At 45.5% G+C, this 21,954-nt stretch overlaps 1 protein-coding gene across 1 annotated transcript in view; it reads left to right on the forward strand.

Moving 5' to 3' along the window:
• ntrk2a (neurotrophic tyrosine kinase, receptor, type 2a) overlaps positions 1-21,954 on the forward strand; it is a 244,533-nt gene that overhangs the window by 122,082 nt on the left and 100,497 nt on the right. The window contains exon 12 of the mRNA XM_041185273.1: positions 7,895-8,083. Within this exon, the coding sequence (XP_041041207.1) occupies positions 7,895-8,083 (189 nt within the window). The remainder of the gene's footprint in view (positions 1-7,894; positions 8,084-21,954) is intronic.

Raw genomic sequence — 21,954 nt, forward strand, 5'->3', positions numbered from 1 at the left:
CCCTCAGAATGTTCTGCAACCATTCAGTGACATCCTTGACCCTGGCACCAGGGAGGCAATATAATATCCTGGAACCACACCTGTGGCTGCAAAAATGCCTAGCTTTTCCCCCTGACCACTGAATCTCCTATTACTATTGTTTTCCTGGTTCTCCTCCTCCACACCTGCAGAACTGAGTCACCTATGGTACCGTGGACTTGGATCTGACTGTATTCCCTGGAGCTGAATGTTGGTTGGAGAGTGAGATACACTCAAAGAACCCCTGCACTATCCATCTGATCCTGCTTGATTTCCTGACAGTTACCCATTCCCTCTCTCATTATCAAGCTGTGATGTGACCACCTCTTGAAATGTGTTGTCCACGTAGCTTTCAGTCTGGCGGATGCACCATCGTGACAGCAGCTGCTGCTGAATCTGAAACCAGAGCTTGAGCTCCTCCAGATGACAGCACTTCCTGCACATGTGGTTCTCACGAGAGGTTCCCTGGAGTTACCACATGTTACACTATGTGCATCTGACAGGATTGAGGTGTTCTGCCATCCATCTCTTTAATAGATTGGCTAAACTTAACAGAAACAAATTGAAGACCAATAAAAAAAACCTCCCCAGCAATCTGCACCTTCCCTTTCACTGATGCCAATTTCAAGTTTCTTTTACCTCACTTCTTACACTCATACTCCCTCTGGGCTCCAGTCGCTCTGCTGCTCTCCCCAAAACTCCTTTAGCTCCATGTTCCTTGCTTCTAGCTCTGTGGAATTTCAGTTCTAAACTGCTAACCTCTGAGCTCTCCAATTTATTTAATTTCCTGAATTTAAATACCAGAGCTGCTATGGTGGGACTTGACTCAGATCTCCAGAGCATTAGTCTGGCTGCCTGGATTACTAGTTCAGTAACATAGCCACTATGCTACCTATCGCTATTTTTGCATTTGTAACTACTTCTCAAGTGAGTTAAAGGGCTGAATTTCCCGGTTGGTGGGCAGGGGTGGCGCCCACTCGCCGACACGTAAGATGACGTGAGGTGATATCGGGTGTGTGTCCCGACGTCACCCCTCGTCCTTTAGGTTTTCAGTTCGGCGGACCCACAGCCGAACTGTCAAAGGCCTATTAAGGCCTGTTAATTACCTAATTGAGGTCGTTGTCAGGGCTGCCTGTCCAATCTTACAGTTGGCAGGCAGGCCGGGAGCCTAGACAGGCTTCCGACAAAACATGAAACCTCATCCATGGGCAGGATGAGGTTTCATGAGGTTTTTAAAAATGTTTATTAAGTTTTAACATTCAAGTAATTGACATGTCCCAGCTCATGCAACAGTGTCACATGAGGGGACATGTCAATAATTTTTTTCTTCTCCTTTCAGTAGAGTTTTTAAAGCACTTTGCCTCAGGGAGATCTGTTGGCTGTTTTGTGCACATGTGCCAAAGAGCACACAGACCTACTCAGGGAATCCCCGCACCCCCCTTGCCCACACAGGGAGCGCACAGCGCTTCAGGGCGGTTGTCACGCTGGGCGGGCCTTAATCGACCTGCCCATATAAAATGGCGGCACGGGCACCGATCGGGAACCTGCCCGCTCACAAACACAAATCCCCCCAACAGGCAGAAAATTCTGCTCAAAGGAATCATAAATCTATGTTAAACCTAAGGGTATGGTTTATCTGCCAATGCAATGGCGGATTTTCATGCCGTATCGTCTCCTTCCTGCCTCATAAATTATGCAGTCATGGGAGACATGTCGGATCACTGGTGGGCAGCCTCTGTATGCCCACCATGCCGTTGCCTTTCTGCTTCCTCACTCTGGCTGTCATATTTAAGCTGCTGCTGCGTGCATAGTTCTCAATACTTGCAGCCCAGGACTGCTCCAGTGTACAAATGGCCCCAAAAGCCAAGAATAGTGCAGCCTCCTGATTCAGTGACGCATCCCTGAGATGCCTTTTGGACACCGGGGAGACCAACCGTGATGTCCTCTACCTCGGCTCTGGCTGCAGGAGGCCCATCAGTCTTACCATTTGGCTTGGGAGGCAGTGACAAAGGTGGTCAGTGCCAATGCCGCACACAAGAGATGGGCCATCCAGTGCAGAAAACGGATGTATGAATTTATCCATGCCACCAGGGCAAGTCAACCATCTCATCACTCTCAGCTCACACATTTACAAGCCCATCACACATTCAATGGCAGCTCAAGGGACATCACCACTCACTCTCCCACACACACCCTCACATCTCCACCTGGCCTCATCTCCTCTGGAGACCGCCTCCTCACCCCATCCATGGCTCCATTCAACATTCAAGTATGCCTGGCATCCTTCTCATTTGGCCTGGCATGTGCCTTGCTCACACTCTCTCCATCTGTCTTTATGCAGGACAAGATTGCACACAATCGCTGGAAGAAGTCCCAGACCGGGGATGGAGTGCCAGACATCAGGGTCCTCATTCTGTTTAAGAGTCGCCATTCAGTTAGCCGGAGAGGGTGTGGGCCATTCCTGTGGCGACAGTGAGGCCAGGGGCAAGCATCCACGTGAGGATCCTACACCACGTCATCCCTCTGTGGACTCTGAGTCCACTGTTCTGTGTGTAATGTGGCTGCCAATCACTAATAATCTCCACTTTCTCTCTCCTTTAAATCTGCCATGATGCCCTCAGGCAACCTTGGCCCCAACACTAGAGCTAAGACCACCTTGGATGAGGACCCTGAGGGCAGCACCATTGAGGACTCCTCACAGCACTCACCCACATCCACCACCAGTACAGTGACACACACCTCAGTGGCACCTAGATGTAGAGTAGCCTCAGGATCACAATCTGATGAACACAGCACACAACCTGCACCACAGCAGGCAGAGACATGGGCATCTGAGGTCGCCGGCACTCGGAGGGCTGCTGGAGGCAAGAAATTTGCTGAATCTGAGTCAGATGATAAGCCTCTGGACTCTGTCCTTAATCAGTTGTTGGAGCTGCAAAGACAATCACGGGAACATCACGAAGGGATGTCCGCTGCACCCCTCAGATTGCAGGGGAAGATGTAGGAGTCCGTCCACCTTCAGTCTGAGGTGTTAGTGCTGGCATGCCAACACACCAAGGTCAACACTGACAGGATGGCAGCCACCATGGAGACCTTGGTCCAGGACATTGATCCTGCACTGCTGCGTGGGCTGAACTCCATCGCTGATGCCATAATTGGCCTCCAACAGTGTCAAAGCAAGAGGTGTGGGGCAGCTCAATCTCACTCCAGATTCCCCTTTGCTTCAAGGAGTCAGCCAGTCACCCATGGGCACCCACAGGGAGGAGGACCAGCAGCTCAATGCCCTGGAGCTGTCAACCCAAGTGAATCTGGCCGATCCAAATCCCCTCTTCCTGTGACCCCATCATCTCCAACTCCACAGGCCGAGGAGGGTGCACCTGGCTCATGGCAGGACAGCCAAAGCAAGCTGAGGTCCTTCAGGTCTCAGTCGTCTAGAGGATGCCAAAGTCAAGACAGACAACAGGGCATAGCAGTCAACATGCTGCCTCTGCCTCCACTGTGGATGGCCAGGGAGCACCAAGACATAGCAGCAGGGTTAGGAAGGTTAAGAAGATGTAACTCTTTCGAGTACAAACACGTTTCCATCTGTTCCTATTCAGATGAAGTTACATTGTTTCATAGTTTGCCATTGTGAGATTTGAACTCTTGATAATCTTTTAAATGAAAACAATTAAACCAAATCAACAAAATTGGGATAAAACCATAGCTGCAGTAACTCTTTCGAGTTCAAACCCGTTTCAGATGAAGTTATATTGTTTCATAGTTTGCCATTGTGAGATTTGAACTCTTGATAATCTTTTAAATGAAAACCAAATCAACAAAATTGGGATAAATCAGGCACAGCCCCTAATTCAGGTCAGCTGTAAAACCAAGGACAAAAATTTAAAGGAAACTTACAAACTTTAAATCAAAATGTGATTAAAGGGGTCAACAAAACACCCCAGTCCCCACGGTGCCCACCAAGCACGGAAGGCCTTGAGAGTGCCAGCAGACACCGCGTGCTCCCTCTCCAGGGACATCTGGCAGCGAACGTAGCTGCGGAAGAGGGACAAACAATCGGGCGGGACTCCCCCATCGATCGCCCGCTGCCTGGACCTGTTAATGGCCAACTTGGCCAGGCCCAGGAGCAGGTTCACGAGGAGGTCCTCCTCCTTCCCGACCCCCTTCCGCAAAAATTCCTTTATTTACATTTTGGTAGATTCTAAGTTTCTAGGTAAGTATATCCCTCTTTTTTACAGACTATTCCATCTTCTCAGTCTCTTGCACATAACTGCTGATGTCACTGTTACATCATGGTACACATCACTATCTCATTACCATATCTATTAGCTTATTATTCTACACACCCAACAGTGGAAATGGGTGAGTGGAACTCATGTAACTCTTTTGAGTACAAACACGTTTCCATCTGTTCCTATTCAGATGAAGTTACATTGTTTCATAGTTCGCCATTGTGAGATTTGAACTCTTGATCTTGGGGTTACAAGCCCAGTACCATAACCACTTGGCTATTTAGGCCAAGCTCAAAGATTAAGAAGATGTAACTCTTTCGAGTACAAACCCGTTTCCATCTGTTTCAGATGAAGTTATATTGTTCCATAGTGAGATTTGAACTCTTGATGTTACAAACCCAGTACCATAACCGCTTGGCTATTTAGGCCAAGCCTTTATGGAGATGTAACTCTTTCGAGTACAAACCCGTTTCCATCTGTTTCAGGTGAAGTTATATTGTTCTATAGTGAGATTTGAACTCTTGATCTTGGGGTTACAAACCCAGTACCATAACCACTTGGCTATTTAGGCCAAGCTCAAAGGTTAAGAAGATGTAGTTGCACCGCATGGGCACAGGTGTTAATCAATTGTACACAATGTACACAATTGTAAATAAACTCCCAAGAATGTCTCCCTACTTATGGCTCCTTGTTCTGATGAGCAGTGTTTGTGTCACTCAGATGTGAAACCTTGGTTCCTGCACAAGATAAAGGCAGTTGTCTCAGTCCAGGACCTCTTTCCTGTGCAGTGTGTAACCTTCAGACCAAAGTGATGGTCCAGCTTCACACTCACTGGAAACATTACTGATGCCTGAACCTTGACTGTGCTTGACATTGCTGCCAGAATGTCATGGGCAGGTGTCACAGAGTTCCATCATTCTCTCTGTGTGCTCTCAGCACCTTTGTGGTGGGGCTGGCCCCCATTTCTTCAGCATCTGTGACCAGTGACACCGTGCTCCTGAAGGGGTCAGGTGCTGAAGGCTGCCAAAGGATCAGGTGCATTTAGAGTTTCATGGCTGTGTCTCCATGGTATGATCCTGATCGCAGAGTGAAAGCAAGCTGTCCTCAGCCAGACAGGAGTCAGACAGAGGCCATGTGAAGATCTATGGAGTATCCTCACTGCATGTCACCATCATCCTCCTGGAATCTAGAGATTATTAGGGCCTCTGCTGCATCTCCATGACATGAGCCTGAGCACTGAGGGTATGTGCACTGCCATTGGACACACAGGAGTCAAACATTCACAGATGGAAGGACACGATGTCAGGACTGTCCTCACTGCATCTTGTCATCGTCCTCCATGAATCTTGCGGCTATGAGGACTTCACTAGCCACACATGCCTCGTCTGGCCAGTGCGATGGCCTCATCACTCTCATCCTCACCTTCAAGGACCTTATCACCCTCATCCCCTTCAACATCCTTCTCATTGGAGGAGACGTATAGTTCCTCAGCCAGGTCCTCCCCCTGTTGCAGCGGCAGGTTGTGTAGCACGCAGCAAGCGACGATGATTCACGACACCCTCTGGGTACTGTATTGCAGTGTTCCACCTGACCTGTGGAGTCACTGGAACCTCATTTTCAAGATGCCTATCATCTGCTCCGCCAAGTTGCAGGTTGTGGCATTGCACTGTCATTGTACCGTCTCTGTGTCGTAACCTGAGGCCACCGCGCGGCCGTCATCAGCCACTTTCTCTGTGGGCAGCCCTTGTCCTCGAGGAGCCAACGCTGCAGCCCCTCTGGATCTTGGAATATGTCAGGGATCTGAGACTTGCTAAGGATGTAGGACACTCCCTGGGAATCGTGTACAGACCCGTAGGATGCGTTTGCGGTGGTCGCAGACCAGTGAACATTCAGCAAATGGAAGCTTCTGCTGGATAGTTAATGCATTTCACTCACCATCAGTTTTGATTTCAAAAGCAGATTGTTGAAAAATACATTAAAAAACGTCAAAACTCTAAATCTCCAGCGATGTCTTCCCACAAACCCTCTATGAAATAAATTATGCTCATATCTCTCTTTTGATGTCTAAATCTAGAGCAATAATGCATTTTTGAGTTCTTTGTTTTTTTATCTGTGTATTTCAAAAACACAACTGATGAAATATTGGGTGTTCCTGGACCTTTGATCAAGGCAGGCTTATGTTCCTCTGCTCTTTCATTGTAATTACTTTTCATATGTCATCGGCGAGGCTATCACATTTCACAGACAAACATATTGAATTCTAACATGTGATCCAAAACAGCATTAAAATTCTGAAATCTAATGTAATATAAAGGAAATTAATCTTTTATTTAGCCACTGTAAGGCTATGGCCAATTCAAGGACTTAGCATTGTTTTAAGATTGCCAGTTTTTCTGTGTCTGTGGCAGCTTTTTTGAAACTGTTTCTGAATTGTATAGTTTGGCATGTAGAGGAGTTAAGATCTTGCTGTGCAATATAAACAGTATATACAGGAACATGTTTATTACATAAAACGTGCTTTCAGTTCTTTAGGTGGAAAAGATAGAGCTTAATCTTTAATGGACAGCTGATACATTGCTCCAGAAAGTTAAAATATAGCCTAGACCTTCCCGTTTTCAGATGGTCATACCCCAGTTGTACCAACTTCCATTGGGCAATTCTCTTTCACCTGCAACCCTCTGAAACTGAGTTAGCGTTAAAGACTGTGGATGGTTCCGACTCACTTACCAGAATATTTATCCAGGAAAAGTTAGAAAGATTAAAACCAGTTCTAACTCCTGGGTAACTATACTACCGACCACCGCCCCCGCCCTCCCCATGACTCCCTGACTCCCCACTGAACCCCCGACTACCACCCCAACACCTCCTGACAACCCCCTGCCTTCTACCTTCTAGCCACTACTACCCTCCCACCCCCCCAGACTATCCTCTAGACCCCCCGACTAACCACCACCCCATCTACCTCTCCCACCCCCTGACAACCCCTACACTCTGACTACCCTGAAACCCCCAACTGCCTCTCCGACCATCCGACTACTTGTCCTACCATCCATTTACCCCCCAATTACACCCTGACATTCAAGCTACCCCCCTGATCCCCCCAACTACCCCCCTGGTCACCTTCTGACCCTGAGACCCCCCCCTAACTAACCCCCTGACCACTTGACTACCCACGCAAACCCCCAACACACTCCACCCCTTCAAATACACACCTGCTATCTTATCCCTTCAACCACTTATTTTACACACTTAGCTTCTCCCCATAGTTTGTCAAAGTTGTTTTGGGACACTTAAACTTCCTGGAATATGGCAGCTCGTGCCGTAAAAAGTGGGAATGCCTTGGTTTCCCCTGATGCTTCTACACTACGAAGGAAGAATCCCTGAACAGGTGTGCTCCACATTTTTCAGGAGTTCGCAAGTCCGGGTAAGAAATGTGGAGCTCTGGTGCAAAGTAGGTAAATAGGAGCTGAGTTGCAATCCAACAGTGATGAGCACAGATTTTCACCAAGTAAAATCTACCATTTATTTCCTTCAAAATATTATAGTCTGGTGATTTGATTGATATATTTTTGTTACATTAATTCTGCTAGTGAAGAATTTGCATTGTTATGTATACAATGTTGATGAATTTAAACTATTCCTAGGTCCTTCTTCAGTAATCAGCACTGATGATGATTCTGCCAGTCCATTGCATCACGTAACTAATGGCAGCAACACCCCATCCTCCTCAGAAGGTGGACCTGATGCAGTTATCATTGGAATGACAAAGATCCCTGTGATTGAAAACCCGCAGTACTTCAGGAATTCTCATGGTTTACTCAAACCTGACACTTGTGAGTATTTCATTATGAGCACATTGCAAAGTGTAAATGTATGTAAAGCATGTTGTATGCATGTACCTGGAGATTCTGCCAGACTGTGTTAGTTTTCCAGTGCCATCAAAATTAGTGTAAAAGATGCCGAATTTCAACCACAAAATATGTTAAACACAAATGGCTATGGAAATTAATCACCATTGTAAAGTTCCACTAATTTTTTTTTATTCATTCATGGGATGTGGGCATTGCTGGCTAGGCCAGCATTTATAGCCCAGCCCTAATTGCCCCTGCTCAGAGGGGGCATAAGAGTCAATCACATTGCTGTAGGTCTGGACTCATGCATAGGCCACACCAGGTAGGAACAGCAGTTTCCTTTCCCTAAAAGACATTAGTGAACCAGATGGGTTTTTACAACAATGGTTGTTATCAGACTTTAATTCCAGATTTTTATTGAATTCAAATTTAATCACAGCAGGGTTTGAACCCAGGTCCCCAAAGCATTATACTGGGGCACTGGAATACTAGTTAATGACTGTGCCACCACCTCCCCACACTTGATTGAAAGCCTTCAAGGAGGTTCTTAAAATTAAGCTGGTTCTTTTGGGTGCAAGGATTCTCATCGGCAAGTTTAAAAAGATTTTGACTAGAACTTTTTTATTTGCTAAGAAACTGACTTCTGAACACCAGTATAACTAGCAAATGATTCTGGGTAGTTTTTTAAAGTAACTTTTAACTATTTAAAATTCGATTTCTCATAGGTAGTGAACTAGCCACTCTGATTAAAAATTAACCTATTTTCAGCTGTTTTAATAAACTGCACCAAGTTACCACTCCTAACTGTAACGAGGAATATTTTAAAAGAAAAGTTTAAAAGGAAATATTCTAAAACGATACCTGGATCATTGGCTTATGGCAGATTTTATGTTTAGCAATATGCAAATTAGTTTGAGCAGGAAAAGAACACCTCACAAAATGAGTACAATTTTGAGCAGAACTTGTGTTTGGATCGCTGATTTTCTCCTAAGTGGAAACCCTATATAAAAATGTCTAAACCTTATTGGGAAAAGATTAAATGGACTGCAGCCTTAACATAATTTGAAGTGGCACAATGCCTGAAACCGCAGTAACTTTAGATAATCAAACTAGGACCTTCTATTAGTTGATTGTATTGAACACTTCTGGGCCAACAATCTGCTTCCCTTACAAGCATTCCCATCATAACTCCAGCAAGATTCTGGTGGAAGAAACAGAAATTACGTTGGAATGCAGATACGCCAGTCCCTGAGCTTCCCTGGGAGTTAATGAAGTAGATTGCCTTATACTACAACTTTAAAGAGAGTTTGAAAAAAGAGAAAAACTTCCATTGATATAACACTTTTCACAGTCAACCATTGGATGTCACAAAGCGATTTACAGCCAATTAAATATTTCTGAAGTGTAGTCACTGTTGTGTTGTAGGAAACCCGGCAACCGATAGGCACATAGCAAACTTCCACAAACAGCAAGCTGATAGTGACCACATGGTCCTTTTTGGTGATGTTGATTGAGGGATAGATATTGACCAGGGCACCAGAGATAACTCCCTGGCTCTTCTTCAGAATAGTACCATGGGATCTTTTCTCCAACACAAGCAGATAGATGGGGCCTTGGCTTCATGTCTCATCTGAGAGACAGCACCTCCAATACTGCAGCACTCCCTTGTATTGTACTGGAGTGTCAACCTTCATTTATATGTTCATGCCCTAGAGTGGGGCTTGAACCCAAAAATTTGTGACTCTGAGGCAAGAGTGTTACTGAGTCCCATCTAACACTTTGGCGTAAATGGTTGCTTTTTGCATTGTATTTTTGGTTCAGCTGAAGTCAACAAATGGGACATTTTTGTGCAAAATTGACTGCCAATCTGCTATTGCCCAGCCGTTAAAGTGAAAGTTCAACTCTGGAGGGAAAAATTTGCTTGCAAGCGGCACTGAGCAAACTTAGGCCGATTCTCTGGGAGCAGACAGCGCTGCAACTACCTACCTGACTCACATGTATTCCCCCACTGATATCATTGAAGAAACCTATGTGAGCTGCACATGTAGTTGCCTGCAGCACCATCTGCTCCTGGGAAATTGGCATAATCTGGGTAATGACTTTTTACCCCTTTATCATTGTTTATTGGGTACAGTGTGAGAAGGTGCATGTTAGAAGAGGATTTTATCAACAGTTTTTATGATGCTATAACATTTTATTGTATTATAAGATGTGCGACATTATCAAATATGTCAAATTATATTTTAATAATTTCTCTTCAATACATTATGCAGAAATATGCATGAAACAAATGCAAATTTTCTCACAGTGAGCAAGGGTACACATTCATGTACCAAACCTTTTGGTCTCAGGAGCTATTTCAGTTATTAAACATTGTTATTGTAAAACATTTAGATTAACATGCACGTCAGGTAACCTTTGATTTGCATAAGGTCTGTCTCTAATACAGTGTAATTCTTACAGTACTTAAATTATTTAAATACAACTATACAACAGAGTTCTTTGAAAATGTTGTACCTTAAGCCAATGGCGAGGGGAAGGTGAAAACCAGTACCATCCACAGTTTAAAGGCCAGACAGAAGATTGGAAGACATCTAATGATTCTCTGTTTTAATATGCCAATACAAATGAGCTCAGTTTGATAAATTTGCCTGTAAAACATACGTAGACAGATGCATATGGAGTAGTTATTGATGATGAGAAGATGAAAGGAATTTCAATAACATTGTTACTGCATTGCAGAAATGTCCAGCACAACTGCAATATTTTACACAAAATCAATTAACTCCATTAGTACAAAAAAGTCCTTTACTGTTTTTCAGTAGACCCTGTTTTATTACTTTTAATAGGAAGATTTCAACCCAACTTGGAATTGCAGAACGTGAATAAATCTTCAAAGAATAATGTCAACTACAGGGAGAACTTTTGGTCAATATCAAGTCAATATTTTTTAAATCTGTCAGCAACAAATGTAGGGAAAAACAGACTCAGCTTTTAATTTCATTAAAGTACATGATGTGTAAATCAAATAATGCTTGATTAAAAGAGAAATCCTGAAATGTTCTTCTGGCCACATGCAGTATTTTACTGCTGCAGGGACAGTTCTATTTTCAATCTGAAAATAATGGGGGAAGTGATGACTGCCCATCCTGTCTCTCTAAGTATTGGCAGTTATGGATTAAATTTTCACTATGGTGGCAGGAAACAAGGGCTGGGTCAGTTTTGGTGTCAGGAACTCACCTCTGGTGGAAAACCGATTAAAGTTCAGATTTTCACAGAGCGAGCCCTGGTTTGGTATGGAGATGGGTTTCCTGTCCACTTAGAGCCGATGGGGGTGGGAATGGAGATGGGCCAGATGAATTGTAAGACTCATTTAGAAACCCCACAGCAACCACCTTTGCTGATATCCTGAGGGAGAGTTCTACAGTTTGTGCCAAAGCTTTCCACTTCAGGAGGATGTGGGACATCATAGGGGAGCCAGAAGCCTGGCACCCAGGGCAGAACAGACCCTCATGTCATCAATGCTGACTTGGATCCAATGTTGGAGGCCATGAAGAAGCGGAAGGAGGTCTACTTCCTGGAGGTTGGCAGGAGGAGGCCACCTTTTCATGAAGCAGGGGCACCTCTCTGTTCGGCACCTGCTCCCTCCACCTCCAATTCCTCCTCTGCTCTCACTCCCTGTTCCTACTCCTTTCCAATTTAAAAAAAAAATTCATTCACAGGATGTGGGCTTCGTTGGCTGGGCCAGCATTTAATGCCCATCCCTAGTTAGCAATGAAAAGGTGACGGTCAGCTGCCTTCTTGAACTGCTGCAGTCCATGTGGTGTAGGTACACCCACTGTGCTGTTAGGAAGGGAACTCCAGGATTTTGACCCAGCAACAGCGAAGCACCGGTGATTTATTTCCAAGTCAGGATGGCGGTGCTCCCATCTATCTGCTCCCCTTGTCCTTCTAGATGGCAGTGATCGTGGGTTTGGAAGGTGCTGCCTAAGCAGCCTTGGTGAATTCCTGCAGTGCATCTTGTTAGATGGTACACACTGCTGTTACTGTGTGTCGGTGGTGGGCGGAGTGAATGTTTGTGGATGTGGTATGCAATTAAGTGGATTGCTTTGCCCTGGACGGTGTCAAGTTTCTTGAGTGTTGTGGGAGCTGCACTCATCCCAGCAAGTGGGGAGTATTCCATCACATTCCTGACTTGTGCCTTGTAGATGGTGGACAGGTTTGGGGAGTCAGGAGGTGAGTTACTTGTCACACGATTCCTAGCCTCTGACCTGCTCTTGTAACCACAGTATTTATATGGCTAGTCCCCTTCAGTTTCTGGTCAATGGTAAGCCCCAGGATGTTGATGGTGGGGGAATTCAGTGATGGTAATGCCATTGAGATGGTTGGATTCTCTCTTATTGGAGATGGTCATTGCTTGGCACTTGTGTGGTGTGAATTATACTTGCCACTTGTCAGCTCAAGTCTGGATGTTGTCCAAGTTTTGTTGCATTTAGACAGGGACTGCTTCAGTATCTGAGGAGTCACAAATGGTGCTGAACATTGTGCAATCATCAGTGAACATTCCCACTTCTGACCTTATGATGGAAGAAAGGTCATTGATGAAGCAGCTGAAGATGGTTGGGCCTAGGATACTACCCTGAGGAACTCCTGCAGTGATGTCCTGGAGCTGAGATGACTGACTTCCAACAACCACACCATCTTCCTTTCTGCTAGGAATGATTCCAATCAGTAGAGAGTTTTCCCCCTGATTCCCATTGACTCCAGTTTTGCTCAGGCTCCTTGATGCCACACTCAGTCAAATGCTGCCTTGATATCAAGGGCAGTCACTCTCACCTCAGCTCGAGAGTTCAGCTCTTTTGTCCATGTTTGAACCAAGGCTGTAATGAGGTCAGGAACTGAATGGCCCTGGTGGAACCCAAAGTGGGTGTCAGTGACCAGGTTATTGCTATGCAAGTGCTGCTTGATAGCACTGTTGATGACCCCTTCCATTACTTTACTGATGATCGAGAATAGACTGATGGGGCGGCAATTGGCTGGGTTGGATTTCTCTTGCTTTTTGTGTACAGGTCATACCTGGGCAATTTTCCACATAGCCGGGTAGATGCCACTGCTGTAGCTGTACTGGGGCAGTTTGGCTAGGGGTGCGGCAAGTTCTGGAGCACAAGTCTTCAGGACTATTGCCGGAATATTGTTAAGCGCCATAGTCTTTGCAGTATCCTTTGTCTTCAGCCGTTTCTTGATATCACGTGGACTGAATCGAATTGGCTGAAGAATAGCATCTGTGATATTGGGGACCTCCGAAGGAGGCTGAGATGGATCACCTACTCAGCACTTCTGGCTGAAGGTTGTAGCAATTGCTTCAACCTTATCTTTTGTACTGATGTGCTTATCTCCCCCATCATTGAGGATGGGGATATTTGTGGAGCTTCCTCCTCCAGTGAGTTGTTTAATTGTCCACCTCCTTTCATGACTGGATGAGGCAGGACTGCAGAGCTTAGATCTGATCCATTGGTTGTGGGATTGCTTAACTCTGTCTATCACTTGCTGTTTATGCTGTTTGGCATGCAAGTAGTCCTGTGTTATAGCTTCACCAGGTTGACACCTCATTTTTAAGTATGCCTGGGGCTGCTCCTGGCATGCCCTCCTGCACTCTTCATAGAACCAGGGTTGATTCGCTGGCTTGATGGTAATGGTAGAGTGGGGGATATGCCAGGCCATGAGGTTACAGATTGTGTTCGAGTACAATTCTGCTGCTGCTGATGGCCTACAGTGACACATGATGCCCAGTCTTGATTTGCTTGATCTGTTTGTAATCTAAAACAAAAACAGAATTACCTGGAAAAACTACCTGGAATTACCTGGAGTTGGCGGAAATGGCGGAGGATGATCCTTTGAATGCGGAGGCTGGAGGGGTGATAAGTGAGGACAAGGGGGACCCTATCATGTTTCTGGGAGGGAGGAGAAGGCGTGAGGGCGGATGCGCGGGAGATGGGCCGGACACGGTTGAGGGCCCTGTCAACGACCGTGGGTGGAAAACCTCGGTTAAGGAAGAAGGAGGACATATCAGAGGAACTGTTTTTGAATGTAGCATCATCAGAACAGATGCGACGGAGGCGAAGGAACTGAGAGAATGGGATGGAGTCCTTACAGGAAACTCCAGCATGATGCCACCACCAAACACATCTTCCCTTCACCCCCCTTATCGGCATTCCGTAGGGATCGATCCCTCCGGGACACCCTGGTCCACTCCTCCATCACCCCCTACTCCTCAACCCCCTCCTATGGCACCACCCCATGCCCACGCAAAAGATGCAACACCTGCCCCTTCACTTCCTCTCTCCTCACCGTCCAAGGACCCAAACACTCCTTTCAAGTGAAGCAGCATTTCACTTGCATTTCCCCCAACTTAGTCTACTGCATTCGTTGCTCCCAATGTGGTCTCCTCTACATTGGAGAGACCAAACGTAAACTGGGCGACCGCTTTGCAGAACACCTGCGGTCTGTCCGCAAGAATGACCCAAACCTCCCTGTCGCTTGCCATTTTAACACTCCACCCTGCTCTCTTGCCCACATGTCTGTCCTTGGCTTGCTGCATTGTTTCAGTGAAGCCCAACGCAAACTGGAGGAACAACACCTCACCTTCCGACTAGGGACTTTACAGCCATCCGGACTGAATATTGAATTCAACAACTTTAGGTCGTGAGCTCCCTCCCCCATCCCCACCCCCTTTCTGTTTCCCCCTTCCTTTTTTTTTCCAATAAATTATAAAGATTTTCCTTTTCCCACCTATTTCCATTATAAAAAAAAAACCCCACTAGAGCTATACCTTGAGTGCCCTACCATCCATTCTTAATTAGCACATTTGTTTAGATAATATCACCAACTTTAACTTTAACACCTCTGTGTTCTGTTGTACTATTGTCGTTGACATCTTTTGATGATCTGCTTCTATCACTGCTTGTTTGTCCCTACAACCACACCTCCCCCCTCCACCTCTCTGTCTCTCTATCTCTCCGCCCCCCCACACACACACCTTAAACCAGCTTATATTTCAACTCTTTCTTGGACTCGAACTCAAGTTCTGTCGAAGGGTCATGAGGACTCGAAACGTCAACTCTTTTCTTCTCCGCCGATGCTGCCAGACCTGCTGAGTTTTTCCAGGTAATTCTGTTTTTGTTTTGGATTTCCAGCATCCGCAGTTTTTTTGTTTTTATCTCTGTTTGTAATCTATCCCATTTAGCACTGTGGTAGTGCCACACATCATGATGGAGGGTATCCTCAATGTGAAGCTGGGACTATGTCTCCTCAACGACTGTGAGGTGGCAACTCCTACCGATACTATCACGGACAGATGCATCTGCAGCAGGCAGGGTGGTGAGGATGAAGTCAAGTATGTTTTTCCCTCTTGTTGGTTCCCTCACCACCTGCCTCAGACCCACTCTTGCAGCTATGTCCTTTAGGACTTGGTCAGCTCAATCAGTAATCGTGCTACCAAACCACTCTTGGTGATGGACATTGAAGCCCCCCACCCAAAGTACATTCTGCACCCTTTCCACCCTCAGTGCTTCCTCCAAGTGATGTTTGATATGGAGGAGCATTGATTCATCAGCTGAGGGAGGGTGGTACATGGTAATCAGCAGGAGGTTTCCCTGCCCATGTTTGACCTGATGCCATGAGACTTCATGGGCTCTGGAGTCGATATTGAGGACTCCTAGGGCAACTCCCTCCTGATTGTATACCATTGTGCCGCCACCTCTGCTGGGTCTGTCCTTCCTATGGGACAGGACATACCCAGGGCTGGTGGTGGTGGTGTCTGGGATGTTATCTATAATGCATGGTTCAGTGAGGATGACTATGTCAGGCTGTTGCTTGACTAGTCTGTGAGACAGCTCTCCCAATTTTGGCACTAGCACCCATAGATGTTAGTAAGGAAGACTTTGAAGGGTTGACAGGGCTGAGTTTGCCTAGGTTGATGCCGGGTGGTACGACTGGTTTCGTTCTGTTTTTGAGGCTTTGTAGCGGTTTGATACAACTGAGTGGTTTGCTGGGCCATTTCAGAGGGCATTTACGAGTCAACCATCTTTCTGTGGGTCTGGAGTCACATGTCGGCCACGGTAAGGATGGTAGATTTCCTTCTCTAGAGGACATTAGTGAACCAGAAGGGTTTTTACAACAATCGACAATGATATTAGGCTTTAAATTGCAGATTTTTATCAAATTCCACCATCTGCCATGGCGGGATTCCAATCTGCGTTTCTGGATTACTCGTCCAGCAACAATACCACTACGCCATCGCCTCCCCCTTTCCAATAAGTTATCCTCATCCAGTGCCTCACTACCCTTAAGGTCCACATCTCTCTGAAGGGCCACATTGTGTAGAATGTACCAGCTGACTGATCTGGGCACCAAAATCATATCTTCAGAAACCACATGGCCTGTTCAATGGTTGTCCTACTGAACAGGTTGAATTGGCTGTATGTCTGGGGCTCAAGTAGAGGAGTGAATAGCCATCACTACATCCCCTAGGATCTGTCCATGCACTTTGATGTTGGAGTGAAATTCTGAGGCAGTGTGGGCTGGTGAAGGATGAAGGAGTCATGGCAGCTGCCAGGATTTTGAGTACACACATGCAGGAAGCTCTTGTTGTGGTTGCAGATCATTTGACATTGTGGGAGCGGAAGCTCTTCCTGTTGATGAATCTTACTGGGCAGTATCTTGATGGCCACATAGGTACAATCATTGATGCCTGCACCTGGAGGAACCCAGCAACACAGGTGAAACCCACTTCCCTCTATCCGTGCGAGGCCATGTCTGTCATTAAACAAATATGCTGCCCAACTCTGGCAAAGAGGACATCTGTGACCAGTGAGATGCTGTGGTTTATAGCCACTTATGAGATGCCACAAAGGTCCACAGTTGATGCTTATAAGGAACCAGAAGTGAAGATGTTCAAGGTCACAGTTACTTTGACCACCCTTGGCAGGGCATGGAATCTAGTGCTGCAATGTATGAGGTCCTTGGGAAGGAAGGCACTGATGTCTCTGACCATCTGCCTGGATAGTCACAGTCTCCTGTGGTGCTGGTTCTTGGTCATCTCCAGTTACATTTCACCTTCGCAGTCAATCCTGTGTTGATGGTTGGCTTCTGCTGCCTTCCTGCCCCTTTTTCCTCTCCCATGCCCCCCTGATGCCCCTGATTCTGCCTTTTCTGTGGAGGGGTTGCCCATCATTGCAATGAGGTTCAAAAACTGGTAGTTGTGCCCCTATTGCCAGCTGGACTCTTTCTACTGGGGAAGCGGCCGCCCAATTGTCCTTGGCAGCCATGTGCCCTGTTCTTCAGCCCCTCCAGTGATGCCATGAGATGCCAGCCCTGTTCAAAGCCTGGTCATCGAATGCTTACTCTCCCTGCCACCTGTGGCAAGAGCACCCTCTTACCAAGTGTTGAGTCCCCCTTTCTCCTGCTCACCCACTTATGGTGATGCCCTGGGGCAGCAATAACTGGCTTCTCACTCTGTACCCACCTGCCTTCAACTGATCAGTTTCTGAAGGCATGGGTAACCCATATGGCACTTTAAAGGTCAGCAGTTCAAACCTTTACAAGTTTTAAACAAGCTTTTAAACTGTCTAAATTGGCCTCAATTGGAGGGGTAGTGGGATTCCTATTCTGCCCTCCCCCCATGCTGGTGATCATTGCTGGCACCTTGAAATTGACAGACCTGTGCCCTGATCTTGCAACCAGTTTGTTAATATGGCTGCTTCAATTTAGCTTTGGTTCTGTGGTGACCCCAAAATATTGATGGTTGGAAACTTGGAGTCAAGGAAACATAGCTGTAACTTTTCTTGTTTCAGGTGGTCATCCCTTGGCACTCTGACAGAGAGAAACACCAGAACCAGCTTAATTTTAAGAGCTTCCTCAAAGGCTTTCAAACGAGTGAAATTAGTAGAGTTTTACAATGGTGATTAATGTGATCGGGGGCATGGCCATTTGTGTTTAATGTATTTTGTGGTTAAAATTCAACATTTTTTATTATAGTTTCAATGATTTCAGACAAATTGTACTGTAAAGCTAACACAGCCTGGTGGAAACTCCCGTTCAGTACATGCATGTACCATGAAAGAAACTTGTGATCCTGAGTAAATATCATCCTCAAATCGAGGGATGGCCAATGACGAGTGCCTGCTGATTGAGGTTATCGGCTGCAATGACATCAATAGCCAACCTAATAGGGGTAATAGGGGTGTTTCTGCCAGTGAGATTTACATGGCTGCAAGGGGATCAGGACTGGGAGCTAAATATCCAAGGATGTATATCCTATCGAAGAGATAGGCAGGTTGGCAGAGGGGGTGGGGTTGCTTTGTTAGTAAGAAATGAAGTTAAATCAATAGCAAGAAATGACATAGGTTCGGATGCTGTAGAATCTGTGTGGGTAGAGTTAAGGAACTGCAAAGGTAAAAAAACCATAATGGGAGTTATGTACAGGCCTCTGAACAGTAGTCAGGATGTGGGGCACAAGATACACCAGGAGATAGAAAAGTTGTGTAAGAAAGGCAAGGCTACAGTGATCATGGGGGATTTCAATTTGCAGGTAGACTGGGAAAATCAGGTTGGTAGTGGATTCCAAGAAAAGGAATTTGTAGAATGTCTACGAGATGGCTTTTTGGAGCAGCTTGTGGTGGAGCCCACTAGGGAACAGGCAATTCTAGATTTAGTGATGTGTAACGAGGCAGATTTGATAAGGGAGCTTAAGGTGAAGGAACCCTTAGGAGGAAGTGACCATAATATGATAGAATTTACCCTGCAATTTGAGAGGAAAAAGCTGGAATCAGATGTAACGGTACTACAGAGGCATGAGGGAGGAGCTGGCCAGAATTGACAGGGAGATGAGCCTAGCAGGAAAGACAGTGGAACAGCAAAGGCAGGAGTTTCTGGGAGTAATTTGGGAGTAACAGCAAAAGTTCATCCCTAGGAAGAAGAAGCATACTAAGGGGAGGACAAGGCAACCATGGCTGACAAGGGAAGTCAGGGACAGCATAAAAGCTAAAGAGAAAGCATACAATGCGGCGAAGAGCAATGGGAAACCAGGGGATTGGGAAGCCTACAAAGACCAACAGAGGACAACTAAAAAAGAAATAAGGAGGGAGGAGATTAAATATGAAGGTAAACTAGCCAGTAATATAAAAGAAGATTGCAAGAGTTTTTTTTAGATGTATAAAGGGTAAGAGAGAGGCAAAAGTGGACATTGGGCCACTGGAAAATGACTCTGGAGAAGTAGTAGTGGGGAACAAAGAAATGGTGGAGGAACTAAATAGGTACTTTGCGTCAGTCTTCACGGTGGAAGACACGAGTAACATCCCCAAAGTTCAAGAGAGTTGGGAGGCAGAGGTGAGTATGGTGGCCATTACCAAGGAGAAGGTGCTAGGAAAACTGAAAGGTCTGAAGATGGATAATCACCTGGGCCAGATGGATTACACCCCAGAGTTCTGAAGGAGATAGCTGAAGAGATAGTGGAGGCGTTAGTGGTGATCTTTCAGGAATCACTGGAGCCAGAGAGGGTCCCAGAGGACTGGAAAATCGCTAATGTAACCCCCCTGTTTAAGATGGGAGTGAGGCAAAAGACAGGAAATTACAGGCCGATTAGCCTGACCTCGGTCGTTGGTAAGATTTTAGAGTTCATTATTGAGGAAGAGATTTCAGAATATTTGGAAGTGCATGATAAAATCGGGCAAAGTCGGCATGGTTTCATCAAGGGGGGGTCATGCCTGACAAATCTGTTAGAATTCTTTGAGGAGGTAACAAGTAGGTTAGACAAAGGAGAGCCAATGGATGTTATCTACTTGGACTTCCAGAAGGCCTTTGACAAGGTGCCGCACAGGAGGCTGCTCAGTAAGATAAGAGCCCATGGTGTTAGAGGCAAGGCACTAGCATGGATAGAAGATTGGCTGTCGGGCAGGAGGCAGAGAGTGGGGATAAGGGGGTCCTTCTCAGGATGGCGGCCGGTGACTAGCGGAGTTCCGCACGGGTCAGTGTTGGGACCACAACTTTTCACTTTATACATTAATGATCTAGATGAAGGAACTGAGGGCATCCTGGCTAAGTTTGCAGATGACACAAAGATAGGTGGAAGGACAGGTAGTATTGAGGAGTTGGGGAGGCTGCAGAAGGATTTGGACAGGTTAGGAGAATGGGCAAAGAAGTGGCAGTTGGAATACAACATGAGGAAGTGTGAGGTCATGCACTTTGGTAGGAAGAATAGAGGCATAGACTATTTTCTAAATGGGGAGAGAATTCAGAAATCTGGAGTGCAAAGGGACTTGGGAGTCCTAGCCCAGGATTCTCTTAAGGTTAACTTGCAGGTTGAGTTGGTAGTTAGGAAGGCAAATGCAATGTTGGCATTTATTTTGAGAGGACTAGAATATAAAAGCAGGGATGTGCTGCTGAGGCTTTATAAGGCTCTGGTCAGACCACATTTAGAATATTGTGAGCAATTTTGGGCCCCATATCTCAGGAAGGATGTGCTGGCCCTGGAGAGGGTTCAGAGGAGGTTCACAAGAACGATCCCAGGAATGAAAGGCTTCACATATGAAGAACGTTTGAGGACTCTGGTCTATACTCAATAGAGTTTAGAAGGATGAGGGGAGATCGAATTGAAACTTACAGAATGCTGAAAGGCCTGGATAGAGTGGACGTGGGGAAGATGTTTCCATTAGTAGGAGAGACTAGGACCCGAGGGCACAGCCTCAGAGTAAAGGGAAGACCTTTTAGAACAGAGATGAGGAGAAACTTGTTTAGCCAGAGAGTGGTGAATCTATGGAATTAATTGCCACAGAAGGCTGTGGAGGCCAGGTCATTGAGTGTATTTAAGACCAAGATAGATAGGTTCTTGATTGATAAGGGGATCAAAGGTTATGGGGATAAGGCGGGAGAATGGGGTTGAAAAACTTATCAGCCATGATTGAATGGCGGAGTAGACTCGATGGGCCGAATGGCCTAATTTTTGCTCCTATGTCTTATGGTCTTATGGTAAACTCCTCCATCTTCTCTGGGGTAGTGCCTTCTTTCATCTTCCACTTTAACCCTGAAATACTGTGACTGGAGTGCAAAAGAATTTTTTTCAATGGATGGCGTTTGATATAAATTTTTTTGTAAAAATACCAACAAAAATTAATAGAAGAATTCTATTCTAAAACATCTCCTAAAAACATACTTTAAGAAGCCTTTAAGATCAAATTGAAAATCTCAACTTCATTTCTGTGCATTAAGCCTTACAGAGAAGTTATTTTTGGTTTTTTTGTCAAGGCTGGTATAAAATATCTACGTAAAAATTGAGCTTTGAATGAAAGTAGTGCAGAATGGTTTATATTGCCTTCAGTACACTTTCTGGCCCCTCTGCTCCCACACTATAGGCTTTAGGATAGAAATCTGTCTTACAACAGTGACTACTCTTTAACAACACTTAATTGGCTCTGAAGCACCTTGGGACACTCAGGTCATGAAAGGTGCTATATAAATGCAAGTCTTTTTTTTTAGTCTTTTCAACATTTTTTTGTGTTTGTACTTGTATCCCAATGTAATCCCACAACTATTGTCTCTTAAATGTGTCCAAATGTAGGCTATTAGATGCTTTGGGCTGAAACAAGACTTCTGGTCTATTCTGTATGTCTGTATGTCTGTGGGATGAGAAATGACCTTGCCGACTAGGAAATTAATTTTAATATGAATGAAGAGCAGGTCCTTTTCAGGTGCTATAAGGTTGGGTGATTTGATTCCGTTTGATGTTAGCGCTTGTTTGTGTGTCATTTCCCACCTTGAAATCTGTGATTAAAATAATGTTAAATCGCTATGTGACATTT

This window comes from Carcharodon carcharias, chromosome 4 (assembly GCF_017639515.1).
Source record: "Carcharodon carcharias isolate sCarCar2 chromosome 4, sCarCar2.pri, whole genome shotgun sequence".
NCBI lineage: Eukaryota > Metazoa > Chordata > Chondrichthyes > Lamniformes > Lamnidae > Carcharodon > Carcharodon carcharias.